Here is a 20369-nt window from a genome sequence, read left to right on the forward strand (position 1 = left end):
CGCGCAAAGTGAAGGAGAAAGCCGCTGTTGTGCGCCGTCAAGATTCAACAGCATGCAGATCGTCAGAGGAAACAGGAACGTTTTATAGTGGTGTGTAAACTCGCAGCAACTGCAGACAGACCATCGGCTCCGAAGAAATTTTCTGAATGAACTCCCGTATTTGCCCCGCTTAAATACCCGTATGTCCGGGGGCGGGGTATGCAAATACTGACTGCCAACTCCCACTGGCCCTTTTCAATAGATCAGAGGTGAATATCGGTGCTCAAGAGAGACCCCTAGTGTCGCTTCTCCGACACAACGTGGAGAGAGCGACAGAAGGGGAACAGATGTTTTATATACAGTATATGACTTTTATATATGAATAGCTGTTATTTAGAACTGATATTCTGTACAGCAGCATGACTGAATGTGTGATATTTATTAAATATCTCTTGGTAAGACAAAGCAGGAGAAAATATTCTTTATGACAGTAGTGGAGATGTTAAAAAATTGCTGTGTTTGCTGGAAAGATTAGTGACCTAAATTTAGCTGGTTCTATTCATTTCCCAGCCTACTTATCGTATGAATTAAAAAAGCAGAGTCTCCACCTACCTATTGTAAATTCTGTAAATTCTGTAAACAAGAAGCAGACAAATCAACACTGTGTGACTGACATGGTTTACTTGATCTAGTATTCATGACTGCAGAACATGTAATTTGTACATAAAAGTAATCTTAAATAAATTAATGAACAACAAAATAAACAATCATAAATATCACACGATGACAAATTGTGGTAAATAAATATATCTATATTTTCCCCCCTTTTGGTTTATATGCGGTGTGTTTAATTATTATAATTTTTTTTACAATATCTTTTTTTAGATTCATATTTTAAGGGGAATTAATTATTGAGACATGACAGCAGGCCAAGGCTGCATGCAGTTACACACTAGACATATCTTGGGTTGTGAAACAAATCAGTATAAATGTGTATACAAGTTAACATAAAGATAAGAATAATACATTATCATACTATCATCTATTACTTATTACCCATGTAAAGACTGAATTTACATTTACATGCTTGCCAGCATTCAGAAGAAACATTGACTATTCTATCACCATTCTAGCCACATGTTAAAGAGGTGAAGTACAGGGTCATATCATACATTAGAAACTAGCAAAAACCTAGTTTGTGTTCTGACAATTCTTATGGGATAACTCTGATCTAATTACTTCATAAACACTCAGACCATATTCTATATTACAATTAATGTCTGTTTAATCTCAGTGTCATTTCACCAGGCAAGCAAAAAGCTGTCTTTTATAGACATTCACTTTTAAACAGATTTCCTCTGATAGTGTATCTGTGCTCTGTTCAGTAAGTCCTGATACATCTTTGATCGTATAAACCGTGGATAGGAGTCTTTCTCCATGAGGCTGTGCACTTTTGCTTGTACTTCATTGAGACTGTTGGAAGTTGGCTCCAGAAGCCTCTGTTTGGTTTCCTCTCGGGTGCTGTGGTCTATGTTAACCTGAAGGACATAGAAGTTATAGGGTTATTGAGTATAAAATTCCCTCTTTAGAACTTAATTAAAACATGTGAATCATTCTGATTTGGCTGTGTATGCCCTACCCTATTCAGCCACAATTGATTATGGACAAAGAATAATTTATATGGCCATCAATCTTACAAAAGAAAAAGCTACACTATGATGCTGCGCTGCTAAGCGCTATGGGAACAATCCTAGTTGTGACCGAGCTGCAATAATGTGTGTAACACGTCAATGAACATTGACCAGAATTTATAGCCTCGGCTGATGTAATCATTAGATGCACCTGCGGCCAGGCTATAAATGGATAAGTCACCAGGTGTCGTCAGAAACTTTCTTTCCTCTGTTAGGAATTAGAATTGGTTAGGCAGTGTGCAGTGAATATTTTTCTCTTTTCTCTTCTGTTTAGAAATTATTATATATATATATTTCTAAAAAAGAAAAGAAAAAAATAGAATGACTGAAAGCCGCATACAATGCATCAGTTTTTGCTCTGTTTGTTTGGGGGTAAGAGCACGCTGCTCTCGCGTTGCAGCAGGGCGGGTGCGAGCACTGCGATTTGCTTTAACAGGCAAAGTGCTTCGCGCTCGCCTCGCTTGCTTCTGGGAGTCAGCACTCACAAAAAAAAAAAAGATCGTTCGTGGGGCTCTTGCATGGATTTAGCTGAGGAGCAAGAGACGGGTTGATCCCTTTCTCTCGCTCTCTCCCCAAACCCAGCTGGTCCTTCACATGAAGTCTTCCAGTATCATGTTCTTTCACTCGGCCTAGCCCTTTTTACCCACACATTCACAATGCATGATGTAGCGCTGGCTCCTTGCTACTCCGGGGCATCTGCATTCTGAATTATGTAGACGACTGGCTGATCCTAGCGCAGTTCCAGGAACTGTCAGTTCAGGACAGGGACATCGTCTTAGCTCATCTGTTTCTCTGGGGTTGAGGCGCAACGCCAAGAAAAGCGTCCTCTCTCCCACTCAGAATACTGTCTATCGGGGCATCATATGGAGTTCAATCACAATGCGGGCACAACTGTCTCCCGCTAGGATTGAGTCCATTCAGATCACCCTGAGCAAAGTCAGGCTAGGTCAAGGTTGCACTGTTATCAGTATCAACAATTTCCAGGTCTCAGGGCGACCGCGTCCACGGTGATCCCTCTGGACCTTCTACTCATGAGATCGTTTTTGTTGTGGCCCAAAGCCAGGGGATTTCTTCCAAGGGCCAAAACCCCTAGGCTAATAAGGGTTACGCACCTCAGGCTTCGTTCCCTTTCTATGTGGTTCAGACCCCGGTTTTCTGCCTTGGGTCCCACTCTAGGTGCGTCTTGTTGTCACAGGCTGCTAACGACAGACGCCTCCCTGACGGGCGGGGTAGCGGCCTTAAGTGGTCGTCCAGCTTAAGGGTATAGGAGGGTCGTCAGCTCGGTTGTCACAGTCACTGTCTCTGGTTGACGGCTGTATTTCTGGCCCTGAAATACCTCCTCCTGAGGCTGCCATGTCTTGGTGCGGGTGGGCAATACTGCGGTAGCCTCTTACATAAATCATCAAGGAGACCCATGTTCTTGTCAGCTGTATTTCTGACGCGTCAGATTCTCCTTAGGGCCCAGGGCAAGCTCCTGTCACTCAGGTCAGTTATATCCCTGGATGCCCATATGTGGGAGCAGATTTACTGTCCAGACAGAAAATACCAATGGGGGAGTTAAGAACTCCACCCTAAGGTAGTAGTTGCCCAGAGTTCGCCAGCAAGGGTTTTTGCCTCTTACTGATAGCACCGCGCTGGCCGAACAGGGCTTGATTCTTGGAGCGAATTTCTTCCCTCGACGGCTCGCCTTGGGCAATTCCGAAGAGGAAGGATCTTCTATCTCAGACATAGGGCAATATTTCATCCCTGCCCCGAATTGTGGAATCTTTCATGTTTGGCCCCTAAGGGTACCAACTGAGGGACACAGGGCTTTCTCCTGAGGTTATCGAGACCTTTTTAAATACCAGGCTTTTTCCACTTGGAACAAGTTTGGGTGAGATCTTTGGGCAGAAGAGGACCTCTTCGCCTCTGTGAACAGCGCAATGTCTCCTCTACTTCTCCCTGAAATCACCCAGCCCCCTTGGGTCTGGACGTTAAGACACACACATGACCCAGAATGCGTCTGTATGCGTTTCTTTCCCCGCTTTCTCTGCTCCCGGGAGTCTTGTCAATGTTCACCAGCAAGGGTCTTGCCTCCTATTAATGGTGCTGTGCTGGCCGAACAGGATATGTTTCTCGGAGTTACCTCTCCTCGACGGCTCGCCTTGGGCGATTCTGAACAGGGAGGACCTTCTCATCCTTGGCCCGAATTGTGAAACCATTCATGTCTCTCCCCTAAGGGTACCAAATGAGGTTCACAGGGTTTTCTCTTGAGGTTATCGAGACCATTTCAAGTGCTAGGGCTCCCTCCACTTGGAACTGATCTGGGTAAATTTTACAGGGCAGAAGAGGACCTCTTCACCTCTGTTGATAGCGCAATGTCTCCTCTACTTCTCCCCGAGTCGCCCAGTCCACCCCCCCTCTCGGCCTGCATGCGTTTCCTTCTACTAAAGTTCTTATTACAGAACCATCTAACTGCCAGTTTGCTACAGTTCTGGATTTTATGTAGAAAGAACTGTCAGCGGGCACTTGCCTCGCCACTGCCAGGTTCTATGTGGCCGCTGCGGTTTGCCACGGCTTGGTGGGCGGGGTGCCCTCAAAGAGGCATCCTCATTATTGCCCGGGCCTACGAGGCACGGGTCAAGCTTCGCCAGTAGGTTTTAGGGCACACTCTACCAGAGGTCTCCCTCTGCAGCAAGTTTGTGATGCGGCAGGCTGGTCCTCTCCGCTCACATTCATCAGTTTTTATGACAAGTTTGTGTTGCGATGGTGTTCTCTTCACACACATTCGTCGAACTTTATGGGTTAGATGCTTTGCTACTCCGGACTCTTATGTCCTTGAGTCGACATCTCAGCCCATGCCTAAACAAGTTTGTGATGCGGCGGCTGGTCCTCTCCGCACACATTCATCAAATTTAATGGTTTAGATGTTTATGCTACTCCGGGCTCTTATGCCCTTGAGTTGACATCTCAAGCTCATGTCTGAGACCTCTTGCGTTTTTGTGAGTACACTGCACAACCGTAGGGGTCCGGACAGCAGTTTCCTGTGTTAGTTTTGTAGTTTTATTCCTTGATTGATTCTCCCTGACTGTTTGTCATTCCCTGATTGTTTCACCAGGTGTTCCTTGTTTTCTCTTGTGTATTTAAGCCCAGAGTCAGTGTTGCCAGCCTCGTCCGTCCCAGAGCCAGCGTTGCCAACTTCGGCCATCTGGAGGAGGAGCAAAAGAGGAAAGGTTTCGGTTCCCCATTTTCTGCCTATACTCTCTTCCACGGCTCCGCCCTCAGAGACTTCCATGGCTCCGCCCTCCATGGCTCCGCCCTCAGAGCCTCCCACGGCTCCACCTTCCACGACTCCGCCCCCATAGTCTTCCATGGCTCTGCTTTCCACGGCTCCTCCCCCAGAGACTTCCACGGCTCCACCTTCCAAGGCTCCACCTTCCACGGTTCTGGAGAAACTATTCCTCCCATGGCTCCGCGCGCTCCACCAGAGACTATTCCTCCCGCGGCTTCGCCCGCTTCCCCAGAGACTATTTCCCCCGCGGCTCCACCTAATCCCCCAGAGACTGCTACTCACGTGGCTCTGCGTGCTCCCCAACAGACTATTCCTCACACAGCTCCACCTGATCCCCCAGAAACTCCTCCTTCAGCAGTTCTGTCCACCGTACTAGCGACTCCTCCTACAGCGGCTCCACCTCCTGGCCCAGTCCCTGTCCTGTGGCTGCCTCCCTGGCCTCCTGACCCAGTCCCTGTCCTGTGGCTGCCTCCCTGGCCTCCTGACCCTGTCCTGTGGCTGCCTACTAGGCCTCCTGACACAGTCCCTGTCTGGTGGCCCCCTCCCTGGCCTCCTGACCCAGTCCCTGTCTTGTGGCCACCTCCCTGGCCTCCTGACCATGTCCCTGTCCTGTGGCTGACTCCCTGGCCTCCTGACCCAGTCCCTGTCCTGTGGCCACCTCCCTGGCCTCCTGACCAGGTCCCTGTCCTGTGGCTGCCTCCCAGGTCACCTGTCCCTGTCCTACGGCTACATCCCAGGTCTCCTGACCCGGTCCCAACCTTGAGGTCATCCCCTTGGTTTCCTGGCCATCCTCCAGATCTGTTCTGGTCCCCTTGGTCTCCTGGCCACCCCCCTGATTGGCTCTGGTCCCCTTGGTCTCCTGGCCATCCCCCGGATCTGCTCTGGTCCCCTTGGTCTCCTAGCCCTCTGCCTGATCTGCTTTGGTCCCCTTGGTCTTCTGGCCATCCCCCGGATCTGCTCTGGTCCCCTTTGTCTCCTAGCCATCCCCCTGATTGGCTCTGGTCTCCTGGCCGCCCGCCTGATCTGCTCTGGTCTCCTTGTTCTCTTTTTGTGCTTTTATATAAAAATTATTGTTTTGTTTTCTGTGTTAGGTTTGTAGTCCTTGTAGTTTTATTCCTTGATTGAATCTCCCTGACAGTTTCTCTTTCCCTGATTATTTCCTCAGGTGTTCCTTCTTTTCCCTTGTATATTTAAGCCCTCGTTTCCCCCGGTTAGTTTGTCAGTTTTTGTCATGTTCTGTGCCTGGTTTCCTGCATTTTGTTATATTCTGTGTTACTTTGTTCTTCTTTTGTTTGCATTAAAGCTGCACTTAGATCCTCATTCTTTGCCTGCCTCGTCACAGTAAGGAAGACAAAATAGGATGAGGAGGCAGAACATCCTCTGTGAGCCATATAGTGAGTATACTTTGCAACAATGTTGTACTTACCAAGCAACAAGCAATGGATCATAAAGTATCTGAAGGTCATGCTATTCAAGAAAAAAGTCTTGTAGGTTTGAGGCTAGGGAAAAACTGAAGTTGGTGTGAGTAATGTAAAAGGGTGAATTCTGTGGGAGGAAAAACCTAGCAGTGGTCTTAAAGTGCTTTAGCCAAGAGAGCCTCTCCTATTTTTTCCGTAAGTAGAAAACTTAAAACTGTCCAGTGATTTAAAAACAATAATAATTTTAACTAACTTGCTTTTTTATTTAGTTAAGAACATAGTTCAGCACCTTCAAGCACCCTTCATAGAGTTCTGTTAGCAAGGACAAATAGCTATAAATGTTAATTTGTACCTTTGACCATTTTCATGCTCAATTCAATTATGGAAAGGTAGTACCCCTTCATATGTCTTCCCTCTTTTATGATTCTTAAATGAGAACCATGACCTCAGGCATTTATTTAGTTATTTATTTATAATATGCTATTATGTCTTATCATTTGTGTTTTATGTATTGTAAACAATTATTGTATGTCAATGCTGCAAAACAAATGGCTCCTCGGGGACAAATCAAGGTTAAGTAGTTAAATTCTGGATATCAGCGAATAGAGTATATACCTTTTAAACAAATAAATATCACCTTCAGAAGTTCTTTAAAGACTTATATATTACTGCATTGACAGTGGAGATGGGTTGGAGAACAGAGCACTTATAAAGATTTTTGTATTAAAGTGAGGCAATCCATCTGCAGTTTATTATCACTATAATAAAGGATTTGGTGGCAGATTTATGGTGTAGCAGACTACCCCTGAGAGCAGTATTCATCCAGGGAGAGGATGTACTGGTGCTATGGTCTAATAAGTCACAAGACTCCACCCCCAGGTGGTCCAGCTAATTTGAAGTCGATTCGGCGAAGCACAGGTAGACCCGGTTTCTTCCTGGGAATCCTCCCACTGCCCGCTCTGGTGTTCTCTGAATGAGGCTCCCTTCGGCACAGATGCGCTGGCACAAAGCTGGCCCCAGGGGGCTGCACAAATATGCATTACCCCAGAGAGCCTGCTTGCACAGACCTTGTGCAAGGTCAGGGAGGAACAGGTCATCCTCGTTGCACCATACTAACCCACCCAGACTTGGTTCTCGGAACTCACGCTCCTCACGACAGCCCCTCCCTGGCAAGTTCCCATGAGGCAGGACCAATTGCCAACAAAAGCCTTCATCAGCCAATAAACAAGGACAATTGCATCTATGTGAACTTCTGCAATTAATCAAGATGGACTTCAAAGACTTTGGTCATTAATCTTACAGTTCAAACACAATCTATGTTTAATCAATGACCCTTATCACTTAGTTTAATAATTTTAAACCATGATTTTACCTATACATAATTAATATTGACAAAGCGCAGCCTTGGCGGAGACCAACCCCCACATGGAATGAACTCGACTTCGTGCCGAGGACCCGGACACAGCTCTCGCTTTGGACGTACAGGGATTGGATCGCCCTTTGTCACCAATCCTGTTTGTGATATTCATGGACAGGATATCGAGGCGTAGTCGGGGTGGGGAAGGTGTGTGGTTCAGTGGGCTGGGGATCTCATCGCTGCTTTTTGCAGATGATGTTGTCTTCATGTCATCATCGGTCCGTGACCTTCAGCTCTCACTGGATCGCTTGGCAGTCGAGTGTGAAGCAGCTGGGATGAGGATTAGCACCTCTAAATCTGAGGCCATGGTTCTCAGCAGGAAACCGATGGAGTGCGTACTCCAGGTAGGGAGTGAGGTTTTGCCCCAAGTGAAGGAGTTCAAGTACCTCGGGGTCTTGTTCACGAGTGAGGGGACAATGGAGCAGGAGCTTGGCCGGAGAATCGGGGCAGCGGGGGCGGTATTGCACTCGCTCTATCGCACCGTTAGTCACGAAAAGAGAGCTGAGCCAAAAGGCAAAGCTCTCGATCTACCGGTCAATTTTTGTTCCTACCCTCACCTATGGTCATGAAGGTTGGGTCATGACCGAAAGAACTAGGTCAGCGAGTACAAGCGGCCGAAATGGGCTTCCTCAGAAGGGTGGCGGGCTTCTCCCTTAGAGATAGGGTGAGGAGCTCAGTCATCCGTGAGGAGCTCGGAGTAGAGCCGCTGCTCCTTTGCGTTGAAAGGAGTCAGTTGAGGTGGTTTGGGCATCTGGTAAGGATGCCCCCTGGCCACCTCCCTAGGGAGGTGTTTCAGGCATGTCCAGCTGGGAGGAGGCCTCGGGGAAGACCCAGGACTAGGTGGAGAGATTACATCTCCACACTGGCCTGGGAACGCCTCGGGGTCCCCCAGTCAGAGTTGGTTAATGTGGCTCGGGATAGGGAAGTTTGGGGCCCCCTGCTGGAGCAGCTGCCCCCGCGACCCGACTTCGGATAAGCGGTTGAAGATGGATGGATGGATAATTAATATTTACATTACATTCATAATGTTAGCCAGAGGGGAACTGGCCCCCACAGTGAGTCTGGTGTATTAATCTACATCTTATGGAGTTTTGTGTTCCTTGCCACAGTCGCCTACAGCTTGCTCACTGGGGTTATTAATACAATTATCATTTAATTATTTATAAACACTATTAAAATTTGTATTTTATCTAAATTACACAATGATGATTAATTGACTTTATAGACATTACAGTTCTTATCATCTGTTAATGCTAATATTCTGTAAAGCTGCTTTGAAACGATGTGTGTTGTGAAAGGTGCTATACAAATAAAATTGACTTGACTTGACCTCCTCTATCAGGGATGGGGCACCATCTGGCACCCCAGACCTCTCGAATCTCCATGGCCCCTGGATGGGACACAGAAGATCTAAGTGGCCTACCTCAGGCAGTGGTAGACACAATTACTCAGGCCAGGACTCCCTCTACAAGGCAGCTATTTGCCTTTAAGTGGCGTTTGTTCGCAAATTGTTGTTCTTCCCGAGGCGAAGACCCCCAGAGATGCACAGTCGGGTCAGTGCTTTCCTTCCTGCAGGAGAGGCTGGGGCTGTCCCTCTCCACCTTGAAGTTGTATGTGGCCATTATAGCAGCACCATGAAACAGTAGACAGTAAGTCCCTGGGGAAGCATGACCTGAGGCTGACCTGAGGCTGAATCCTCCTAGGAGGCACGGGCCTCTTTCCCTTGTGGGATCTCTCTGTAGTCCTCCTGGGCCTGTGGAGAGCCCAGTTTGAGCCCCTAGAGTCAGTTGAGCTAAAGGCAGTCTCATTGAAGGCTGCCCTCCTGATTGCGCTCACGTCCATCAAGAGGATTGGGGACCTGCATGCATTCTCTGTCAGTGACACCTGCCTGGAGTTTGGTCCAAAGTAATCTCACATGGTCTTGAGACCCCGACCGGGATATGTGCCCAAAGTTCCCTCGACCCCCTTTAGGGATCAGGTGGTGAGCCTGCAAGCGCTACCCCTGGAGGAGGCAGACCCAGCCTTATCGTTGCTGTGTCTGGTCCGTGCTTTGCACATCTTCTTGGATCGCACACAGAGCTTTATGTGCTCTGAGCAGCTCTTTGTCTGCTTTGGTGAACAGAGGAAACGGAATGCTGTCTCCAAACAGAGGCTTGCCCACTGAATCATGGATGCCATCGCATTGGCATACCAGGCCCAGGGCATGCCCGCCCCTTTGGGATTATGAGCACACTCATAATGGCATCCTCTTGGGCACTAGCCAGTGGTGCCTATAGCAGAAATCTGCAGGGCAGCGCGCTGGGCAACACCCAAAATCTTCGTGAGATTTTATAATTTCCGGGTTAAGCTGGTTTTGTCCCATGTGTTGACAGGTACAAACAGGTAAGTATGCGGGGCAGCTGGTTGGGTGTACTGCTTGTGTATAGTGCCTTTCCCCTCTGGGAGGGGAAGACGTGTCCTTTTTTCCCCCATGCGAGATCACAAGACAGTGGACCCTGGTTGTCCTTCCTCCATAGCCCAGTGGCTGGCGAATTCTGCAGAGTGCTAGGATACTCTGTACTGGGGTAGGTGCTCTACATGTACTGGTTACCTGTGGTAACCCCCTGTGATGTATTTTCCACGGTATGGTTTCCCTGTCAGTAGATCCGCGTCTCCCTTGGGCAGAGCTCCCTTGCCATTGGTCCCCTCTGGGTAGGACCTACCACGGCACCTCTTCCACGTGCGGCTGGTAAGCCCATGTGATGTTTCTGCCACATGTTAAACTCCCCTTTGGACAGGAAGTGGTATCCGCAGTGTCTTTCCTCCTGGGAAAGAACACCTTCACCGATGCAAATACATTTGGCCCCAGCCGAAAGATTTTCTCATTCTGTGGGGAGAAAAAGTTAGAAAAGGCTGCAGCTGGCGTGGCCTGTTTCCATAGTAGATACGTTCTTGGAGCGTTGGGGGAGGCTACGTGCAGACTGTGTGCACCTGCTATTAGGCATGCAGGGGCTTGCTTGCACCTGCACCGGCAGTCCATGTAACACAGTTCAGCTAGTTGTGGCATATCGTATAGGAACCCCTAGTCTCTATGGAGGGAACGAGATATTGCGTCCCTCTTCCCACAATGCTTTACTACCTGCTGAAATGCCCAGGACCCAGTCTCGGCTCCTCAGCGCAAAACCTGAATGAGTGGATGTGAGCCAGCTCCTTTTATACCCGTATGTCCAGGGGTGTGGCATGCAATTTCCACTCGCCAATTCCCATTGGCCTTTTCTCAAAGATCAGAGGTGTTTGGGGCTCCCGAGAGCAAACCCTAGTTTCCCAACATCAACACAATATCTCGTTCCCTCCATCAGGGAGCGGAAGTTACAACAGTAACTGAGATGTTTTATAAATGGAGTCAACGTACCTCCCTGGGTGCATGAACCTCAATAAATTCCTTGTAGATCTTGTTGGCCTTAGACATAATCTTAGCAGGGGATTTAATCTTTTTGTAGTCCTCACAAGCCAGCCAGAACTCAATGTTTTCATCACTAAACTCTGATTTGAGGAAGGTTCTGAAGGCTGCCAAACCATCTATGAATCAAAGACAAATACGTTTATGGATAAATACCTTACCATATTAAAACTAATACATTTTGTCTAACATGTCACATGTAAGCAAAGCTGGCCACACAGAATGATTCCCAAAGACAACAATCTAGCTGCTTTTATTAATGAAAGTAAGTTATTTCCTTCTGTGACATCTGTGATAACACATCAAGGTGGTATATTTTGTAAATGACATGCCAAAAGGTTGTTTATTTATTTCTCACCCCACTTTTCCTAGGAGTGTTTTTATTTAGTAATAACAGCATGTGGACTGTTCACTGGGGGGTACTTTTCTGACATGTTCTGCCTGAAAAACATCAACTGGGAAATTATACAATCAAAGGCAAGTCTGACATATTGCTCCTTTTCTTTAGTCCGACATCTGTGACAATGTGTCATCCCTTTTTGAAACGTTTCTGTCATCATTTAATCACTCTTGTGTTGTTCCAAACCTGTATGAATTTGTTTCTTCTGTGGAACACAAAAGGAGATTTTAGACAGAATGTAAGCCTGAAAGCTTCAGTCAGCACCTTTTTATCAATACAATGGAAGTGAATGAAGACTGTCAGTCCTATAACATTCTGTCTGCCTAATATGTCCTTTTGTGTTCCACAGAAGAAAGAAAGTCATATGGGTTTGGAATAACATATGAGGTGAGTAAATACTTTTTGGATAAATTATCCCTGTACTGTAATATCATCTAATGGTCTTTTGTGCCAGTAAGCAGTAAGGCACAATTTTGTATACTGCATTCTTTTTGTGTGAGAGCAGGCCTTGCTTGGATACAATTAAAGTCCATACAAATAGCAGGGTTGGTAAATGAGACAATAGTGCTTCTTAGGAAATTCAATGAAAGGACAACCAAGAGATGAGTACAGAGGCAACACGTACTCCTGCTGGTAAGGGAACAAAACGTTCTCCTTTAGAGTGGGCAGTGTTGCAAAAGTGGATTTCTGCTGTGTGTATCCTGCACTTTAATGGACACAGGAAGTGATTTACATATTCTTAAATGTTTTTTACTGGGTTTCCTATCTGAGGAGAAGGTTTTTCACAACATACACTATCGATAGTCAACAACGCATGATTCGATGCACTTTATTAACCAATGTTACTTTATAGTCGGTGAAAGAAAGACAACATATTATGGCTTCATTTTCCCATTTTTGTGATTCACTTATTAAAGGGTCAAAACATTCATTGCTATTGATGGATGCACTGTTTAAATGGACTGTTTTGAAACAGGTTCTTATTTCTGATTGTATCAACTGCATTCAAAGCCATTGTAAAATGCAGAAATCTGAACATCTGTCACTGCACTTTCAATAATAATGCGTCAAGTTGCTACTGTTCTAGGCAACGTCAACAGCTTACAGTCAGACTGACTAACTATATTACTTGGCAGCAGAACTGTTTATTCTGAATATTAATTAATAAAGTTTACCAACCTGGCCTGATGACAAGTAGTAATACTAGTAATACAAGTTATCTTAATTGTAAGAAACTATATGAGGTGGTTTGTACAAAAACATACTACTTTTACTACCATAGAGAAAATGAACAAAACAGAAAAAATGCACAATTTTTACAAATAAAAAATATTACAAATTTTCCTAAGATTAATCCTTATCCCAAACCTAAACCTAAGCATGAGTTTAATAACATTATCACCATGTACCACAGAAAAGTAAACATTGGCATAAATCAGTCATTTGTATTGTGTAATTATGGAATGAATAAACTAATTTGTTCACAGAAATGTCCTTGGTTAAAATAAAGTGTTGGATATGAGGCTAGCTAAAATATGATGCCTGTATTGTATCAATTTCATATAGTCTTTGTGGATTGGTTTGTTTAAAAGTCAAACCTTTTCATGTGAATCAAGTCATAAGATATCTTAAAATGTCACCACATCGAACTAATTATTACGAGTTGAGACTATGTTGGGCACACCCCTTAGCTGTTGTAAAATAATTGTAAGGCACAGCGTCTTGTGGGTTATTGCTTTAACCAGAGTTGGGGTTACGATTTCCGAGGCCCCTAAGCAACTTTCCAGCCATGGGCCCCCTATTGGTTTACAACCAGGAGAAACTTCACAAAAGTGATTTTTATCAGCCATTGTAGCCAAATACATTCAACATGTTTAATGAACACAAGGAAGAATGTTATTTAATTCAAAATATAATTTATATGCACCAATACAGTAATAAAAAAGCAACATTTACCAACATACTGTATATTTTTTGAAAATATTTTTTGGAAATTAATAGAGTGTGCAAAAACTACAACTTCAAGCAATTATATTTTTGGAACTTATAAGAATATTATTTATTATTATTCAGTCAAGCTTATTATTGCGGCTCAGAGGTTAGCAAGAAGGTCCTGAGTTCGAGTCCCGGCTCAACTAGGGCCTTTCTGTTTGGAGTTTACATGTTCTCCCCGTGTTTGCGTGGGTTTCCTCTGGCTGCTCTGGTTTCCCTCACAAGTACAAATCACGAAGCGGACTCTTCACCTATGCGGGACAAATGCTAGGAAAGAGCATGTCAAGCTTATTATTACAATATGTCACCCAATTGTTATTATTTTGAGGATTTGTTTTATACAATTGTAATATATTTCTGGCGTATTTATGCCTGGAACGTTGATAGTTGCCTGCAGTGTCTGTATTTCACAGTTTACAATGTTCCTCAATACAAATCTGGTGAAATGCTGTCACATACATTTCTGTTATACTGTGTTGCGTTTTTAGATTTGTATAATAACATTAAGCGGCTTCAACTTAGAGGTCTGTGCGGGACTTTTTTTCCCATATCACACCTGCAAGATTCTATCCAGCATCCGAACGCACCCACTGAATTTTACTCCATGCTCACCCGCTTTCTGCCTGCAGTGATTTTCGTCCTGAATTCTCCCATACCCACAAACCCACATTTGTTTTCTGCCCGTGCATTTAAAGTCTAGGTCTTCAGTGTGATTCATGCCATTAAGAAAACACAGTTTCACAATGAATAAGACCCTATGCCTTTGGGCATCATACATTAAGTCGCAGTTAACTAATAATACCAATTTACATTTTTAAAACACATCCAGGCATGAAAGACAGAACTTGAAATAACACTAAATGCTCAAGCAAGCCTAATTTTAACTGCAGCATGACTGTTTTGTGAAATGAACATCTCCCAAAACAGACATTCAAAAATCATAATTTTTCATGTGAATCTACCAAGGAGTTCTATGATACCTGGAAAAATCTATCTAATAATATTTACAATTTAAATGTAGCTTGCAATAAATTTAATTTCGTCAGAGTACACGGTTATGCTGTGTTCCATTCAGGTTGAATTTGGGATATTCCTACTTGATATCTTCGACCATAAATGCATTCCATTCCCTGATATTCGGAAGATGACGTTTAAGGAAACAAAACTGCAACACTTCCGTTAGCATAGCAGGGGTTTGAATCTCATTGGAGATGTCTCCTAGCAACCCAACAGATACACAATGCTGCAGGTGTACGATTATCAAAAGAGATTATAATATTTGTAGTGGTGGTGGTGTAGTGGTCTAATGCACATAACTGGTAATCTGGTAGTCAGAAGGTTGGTGGTTCGATCCCCACAGCCACCACCATTGTGTCCTTGAGCAAGGCACTTAACTCCAGGTTGCTCCGGGGGGGATTGTCCCTGTAATAAGTGCACTGTAAGTCGCTTTGGATAAAAGCGTCTGCCAAATGCGTAAATGTTAATGTAAATGTAAAATATTTTATACACCAGTTTCTGCAGGCGTTTGTTAAACAAGCTTTAATATCATGTAATGTGGAAACAAACTAATTTATCGATATTACTTAATAAATTGAATGTTTAACACTTAATTTGTATCAACCCCCTGCATCTCTGCTAAATTAGAGTTGAGAATTTCTGCACGAGCCTTCAAGATGCATTCCGTTGCACTTTTCCTTGTAGGAAATTGTAAAATCTGACTTTCCGAGTTGAATGGAATGCAGCACTACTTTTCAAAATTTGATCTGACACTGAATGCTCAAGCAGCCTAATTTATATTTAGAAAACACCTGATGTTGCTATAACAATGCAAAAAGCACTTGCCAATGTACTAGAAGTCAAAATCAGTCCTACTTTCATGATTATTCTATTAAGCAATCACACGGTCATGCAGAACATCCATAAGGATCTCTTTCTCTGTGGTGATGTGGCAATGACAGCCCACTCATTAGTAAGATCTTGTGCTTTTATCTTAAAGTGTGATTGCGTCACTAAAGGCCAGCTAGAATACCTCGGCTGTGTCTCGTTTTGTAGGCTGCGTCATAGGTAGGATGCATCCTTTGAAGGCTGCAGTATACCGAGCGTCCCCCTTTAAACAAGTCTCGTTTAAACGAGACAGCCTTCGCAGGACAATCGGAAACAGAATGTAACATGGTTGCTATGACAGCATGCAACTCTTTTCACTCGAGTGAGAAGGTAACAAAGTCCCTTTGGAAGGGAATGTATGATGTACATTTTAGGAGAGAGAAAAGAAAATATATTTTACAGGTGTACATTTAGTCTAATACTTAATTTCAATTATATATTAATATAATTATACATATTATATACTCTGCACCCATCTACTGTGGTACTTCGACTTGGGAATTAACATTGCTTGCGCTTGAACATCATATATATGGAAAAATTAGACTTTTCAGTTGAAGCAAAGAATTGAGGGTTGTGAGTCCCCATGAAGGATACACCTCATTCATCCTCCGAATTCCCATGAAAGAAGGTCATATTCGAAGGCTGCATTCGAAGTGTCCTACTCGCTTTTCTGAAACGAGACAGTCTCGATGATGTATGCGGCCTACAAATGCGACCTCCGGAGGACACAGTCTTCCAAACGAGACCTAGCCCTCGACTGGGACTTACCCTAAAGATCACACCCACCAAGAACAAATAAATCAATCCGATTGGCTGATAATCTTACAATCTGACATTAGTTGCTTTTTCATTTGCACTGTTGAGGGATTCTGTAAAAGGCCTGAGGGGTTGGAGCTCAGACTCACGCGCTGCTTCGGGCATGCCTTTTGTGAAACAGTTGTCACACTTTGCTTGTAAGCATCAAGGAATAAATTCTGACTGGATAATCTTTTGGTTTTCTCTATTTGTTTATAGATTAATTAAGAGTGGAATGCGATTAAAAATACATAGGAAATTTTATTACATATCTCAAGAAAGTAGTTTAAATTTTTGGAATTGCACAAATGGGTGAACCTGGAGCACTTTGCTTTTACAATGCATGTGAACCTCTCCAAGATGACTAGTGATGAAATAGTATCATATGAGTAAAAATCGGTAAGTTTTACATTGAGCGTTTTGCTCAGCTTTTCAATCTGGGCCCTCCAATTGCAAAATTGCATGGTTTGCATGGTAGTTAACTAGATTTTAAAATGTTCTGGAAAATATGAATAAACAAATTGATTCTTGCTCATGCAAAAGTCTTTACCGTGATGCCAGGCCTCCTGTTGGTTGATGCCAGGGAGTGTTTTTCTGGCACATTGCTATTTGATTGCTAGAGTAATCTTGGTGGTTGCTAAGCAGTTGCTGTGGGTAGTTGCTTGGCATTGCTCTATGTGGTTGTTAGGATGTTCTGGGAGGTTGCTAAGTGGTTACTTCTTGGCCTTAGTCAAAAGAGACCACCCCATGATATTTTCAGGCTGATCTCTTGTAAAATCTGTCACTGTGGTAACATTCTTGCAGAACTATATTGCAGCAGTTCGAGGTGAAATGTTCACTGTGTGGCTCTAAAAGCAAGTACACCTTTCTCCAAACAGATGAGGTTTTGAAGGTTAAAGGGATAGCTCACCTTCATGTTTATGACTTTGTTTCTTCTGCAGAACACAAATGAAGTGGTAACACTTTACAAAAGGGTTCCAGGATTAATGAATGCTGTAACAGTATTGTTCATTTTTAGTTCATGGAATCTAATGTTAATAAAAGGGACCTTATTGTAATGTGTTACCAATGAGGATTTTTGGTAACACATCTTTGTAGGTCAATACAATGCAAGTGAATGGAGACCAGAAATTTGACATTTACATTTACATTTATGCATTTGGCAGACGCTTTTATCCAAAGCAACTTACAGAGCCCTTATTGCAGGGACAACTCCAGAGCAACCTGGAGTTAAGTGTCTTGCTCAAGGTGACAATGGTGGTGGCTGTGGGGATCAAACCGACAACCTTCTGATTATCAGTTATGTGCTTTAGACCACTACACCACCAACACTCTTTTGAATCTCCAAAAATAAAATAAAGCCAGAATAAAAGAAATCCATTAGACTCCAATGGTTAAATATCTTCTGAAGTGATATGATTGGTGTGGATGAGAAACAGATCAATATTAAGTACTTTTTTTTTACTATAAATCTCCAACATTTACTAGCCCATACCAGTAGGTGGCGATATGCACGAAAAATGTGAATGTGAATTGCCAAAAAAAATAAAACAAGAAGAATGTGGAAGTGAAAGTGAAAAGTGAAAGATTTATATAAATATTTACTTAAAAATGCAAGAAATCATATTGCTTCGCATTCATATTGCAAGAGCAATGCTCTATCAGTTGTGCTATCATTAATTTGGATCACGATAGTCCTGCACTCTTGTGAAAGTGTTTTGATGTCATAAGACAGCTTTGTGTGAGTAACAGGTGAAAAGCAAGTGTATGTGAACTGATAATCTGGCCTTTTAACTCATGATATTTGCAAAACGAAATAAAAGTCATGTCGGAAGAGCCTCTGTGTTTCTTTCACCAGGAAAATTTTGCTATACCTACGAATCACGTAAAACACAGTTTGCTAAAATTTAGGTATAGCAACATGATTTTATGAGACCAGGCTGTATACTTGTGGTTTTACCCTCCTCAATAAGCCACACGATTAGAGTATCATTCATGTTTGTAGCACAGATGATGCGGGACAAGTTATGTGCTGAGGTTTAGTAGGGTTTTGGGTTAGTTCAAATTCCTACCCTAAGTGTATGAATTAGTTATAGTAATATTTGCCTTATCAAACACCACCAATAAAGCATAAGCATATCGGTAAGTTTCATTTCCTTGGACTACTTTGACAGATTTTTTACAGTGTGAACTTCATCAGCAGAGCACTGACAGAAACTATTTGTGGTGTGTTTGGAGTGTCAGTGCTGTGAGGTTCAGGAAAAGACACACATACTGTTCTAATTGTCACTGGATTTAAGCCTGAGGAAATAAAGCCTGTCATTTTGTGAGCAATTGACTAGACAAATCAAAGCCAAATGCGTGACTCACAGGGAAATGGCGTCCTTCACATTAATATGGAGAGCATTTTACATAAGATGCTGGTGAACCTCATGGCTAATGCAATTCTCTGTAGAAATGTAATTGACAGACTAGCCGAGAACAAAATCTTTGTGTGATTCTATCAGCTTAGGAACAATATAGAATGATGTTGTACAAATCAATACAAAGATTAAACAAGGTATTGGAGATGCAAGGCTGGTGTACAGTATTAGACAGTCAGCTTTGTCCATATTTTTATTAATGTATTAATTTACATGATTATATAATTAAATGCTACATATGTTATTGTGGCAGACGAGTACAGCATTTATATGAAACTTAAAAAGAAAAAGTAGGCTACACTTAGAAGACAATATTGTTTATTTCCATATTATTGAAAAATCATTGGCCTACAGTCCACAGCAATCCATTTTGTAACTGAATTTGTCAGTCCATCTGATAGATTTTTTATAAGGGCTTTTCAAAGGACTTGTATTTATCCAACTGTGGGACACTTTTGGAACAATTCACTTGGGTTGCACAATTTCATAAACACAGCTTTAAGTTGCTATATCGAGTTAAATGTTTAAAATGTAGAAATGTTTTTTAAAGTTCCCTGCATTCAGAATTGCACTCCGTCCAGCTGTGAGTGGATGAAAGCATTCTCATCTTGTGCTGTCGCAAGTGTCAAGTGGGCCTGAGTTCCCCTTTTGTCACTCACTCGACGTAGTGTCGAATGAAGTGACACAAGGGGTCTTCCTTGGGAGCCTCGTGTACCTCTGAACTTGAGAAAAGGCTAATGTCAAATTGGCAGACAGAATTTACATGCCCCACCCTGGACATACGGGTATAAAGGGAAGCGAGGTAGCGTCTGTCAGTCAAAATTTTTCTTTGGAGCTGAGCGATTGTGCAACAGCAAGCTGAGTTCACCACTGTTCCACTCACCTCTATTGGCAAGAAGAACTGCTGTTGGATCTACTGTGCATTTCCAGCTGGCGTTCTCTCTCTCTACAAGCTGTGCAGTCCACGCCCCTGGTTGCTTCGACAGCGCTTTCACTGCCTAAAAGAGTGTTCTCCCCTCCTAAAAGAGTTTGTTTCTCTAAAAGAGTTTGAGTGTTCACTCATAAAAGAGCAATTCACAGCAGACGTTGAACATCCTTTTTTAAAGATGTCTTTCCGCCTGTGTAGTTCCTGGATGCGGTCGATTTCTCTTCACTTCTGACGGTCATAAAAGCTGCTTCGCGTGCCTAGGCTGCGATCACACGCAGGCAGCATTTTATGAATGGTTCATGCTTTCAGTGCGAGAACATAGCCATTGCAACATTGCGGTCGCGGCTTACTTTCTTCACGAAAGAAAGCCACTTCAGCCGCCCCCCACGTCGTTCCTTCTTCCCATGGGATTGAGGACAACCCGGCTGGTGATGATGGTGATTTGGGGATGACGATGGGCTCGGTTTCGCCAGGTAAATCCCCACGAACCACCCGCCACCGGCACGCTTGTTTGCTTCTGTCTGAGCTCGGGGTGAGTGTGGCTCTCCTCGGGTCTGCTTGCCCAGTCTGAGGCTGATGCGCTGATGTCCGCTATACTTTCCCAGGCCGCCGTGAGCACGAGGCTGGACTGGAAACTTCCACTCCCCCTTAATGACTACTCGATCAGTTCCTCGGGTTAGGGCGCAGCTCTCGACACTGACCCTTTCTATGGTTCACGTTCGACGGCCA

At 43.7% G+C, this 20369-nt stretch overlaps 1 protein-coding gene across 1 annotated transcript in view; it reads right to left on the reverse strand.

Moving 5' to 3' along the window:
* Positions 1-654: 654 nt before the first annotated feature.
* The window catches only part of LOC127654400 (regulator of G-protein signaling 8-like), a 41406-nt gene continuing 21691 nt past the window's right edge, over positions 655-20369 (reverse strand). The window contains exons 5-6 of the mRNA XM_052141558.1: positions 11168-11334; positions 655-1517 (exon numbers count right to left, since the gene is read on the reverse strand). Coding sequence (XP_051997518.1) covers positions 1323-1517; positions 11168-11334 — 362 coding nt within the window. The 3' untranslated portion in view covers positions 655-1322. The remainder of the gene's footprint in view (positions 1518-11167; positions 11335-20369) is intronic.

The sequence above is a fragment of the Xyrauchen texanus genome, chromosome 13, assembly GCF_025860055.1.
Source record: "Xyrauchen texanus isolate HMW12.3.18 chromosome 13, RBS_HiC_50CHRs, whole genome shotgun sequence".
NCBI lineage: Eukaryota > Metazoa > Chordata > Actinopteri > Cypriniformes > Catostomidae > Xyrauchen > Xyrauchen texanus.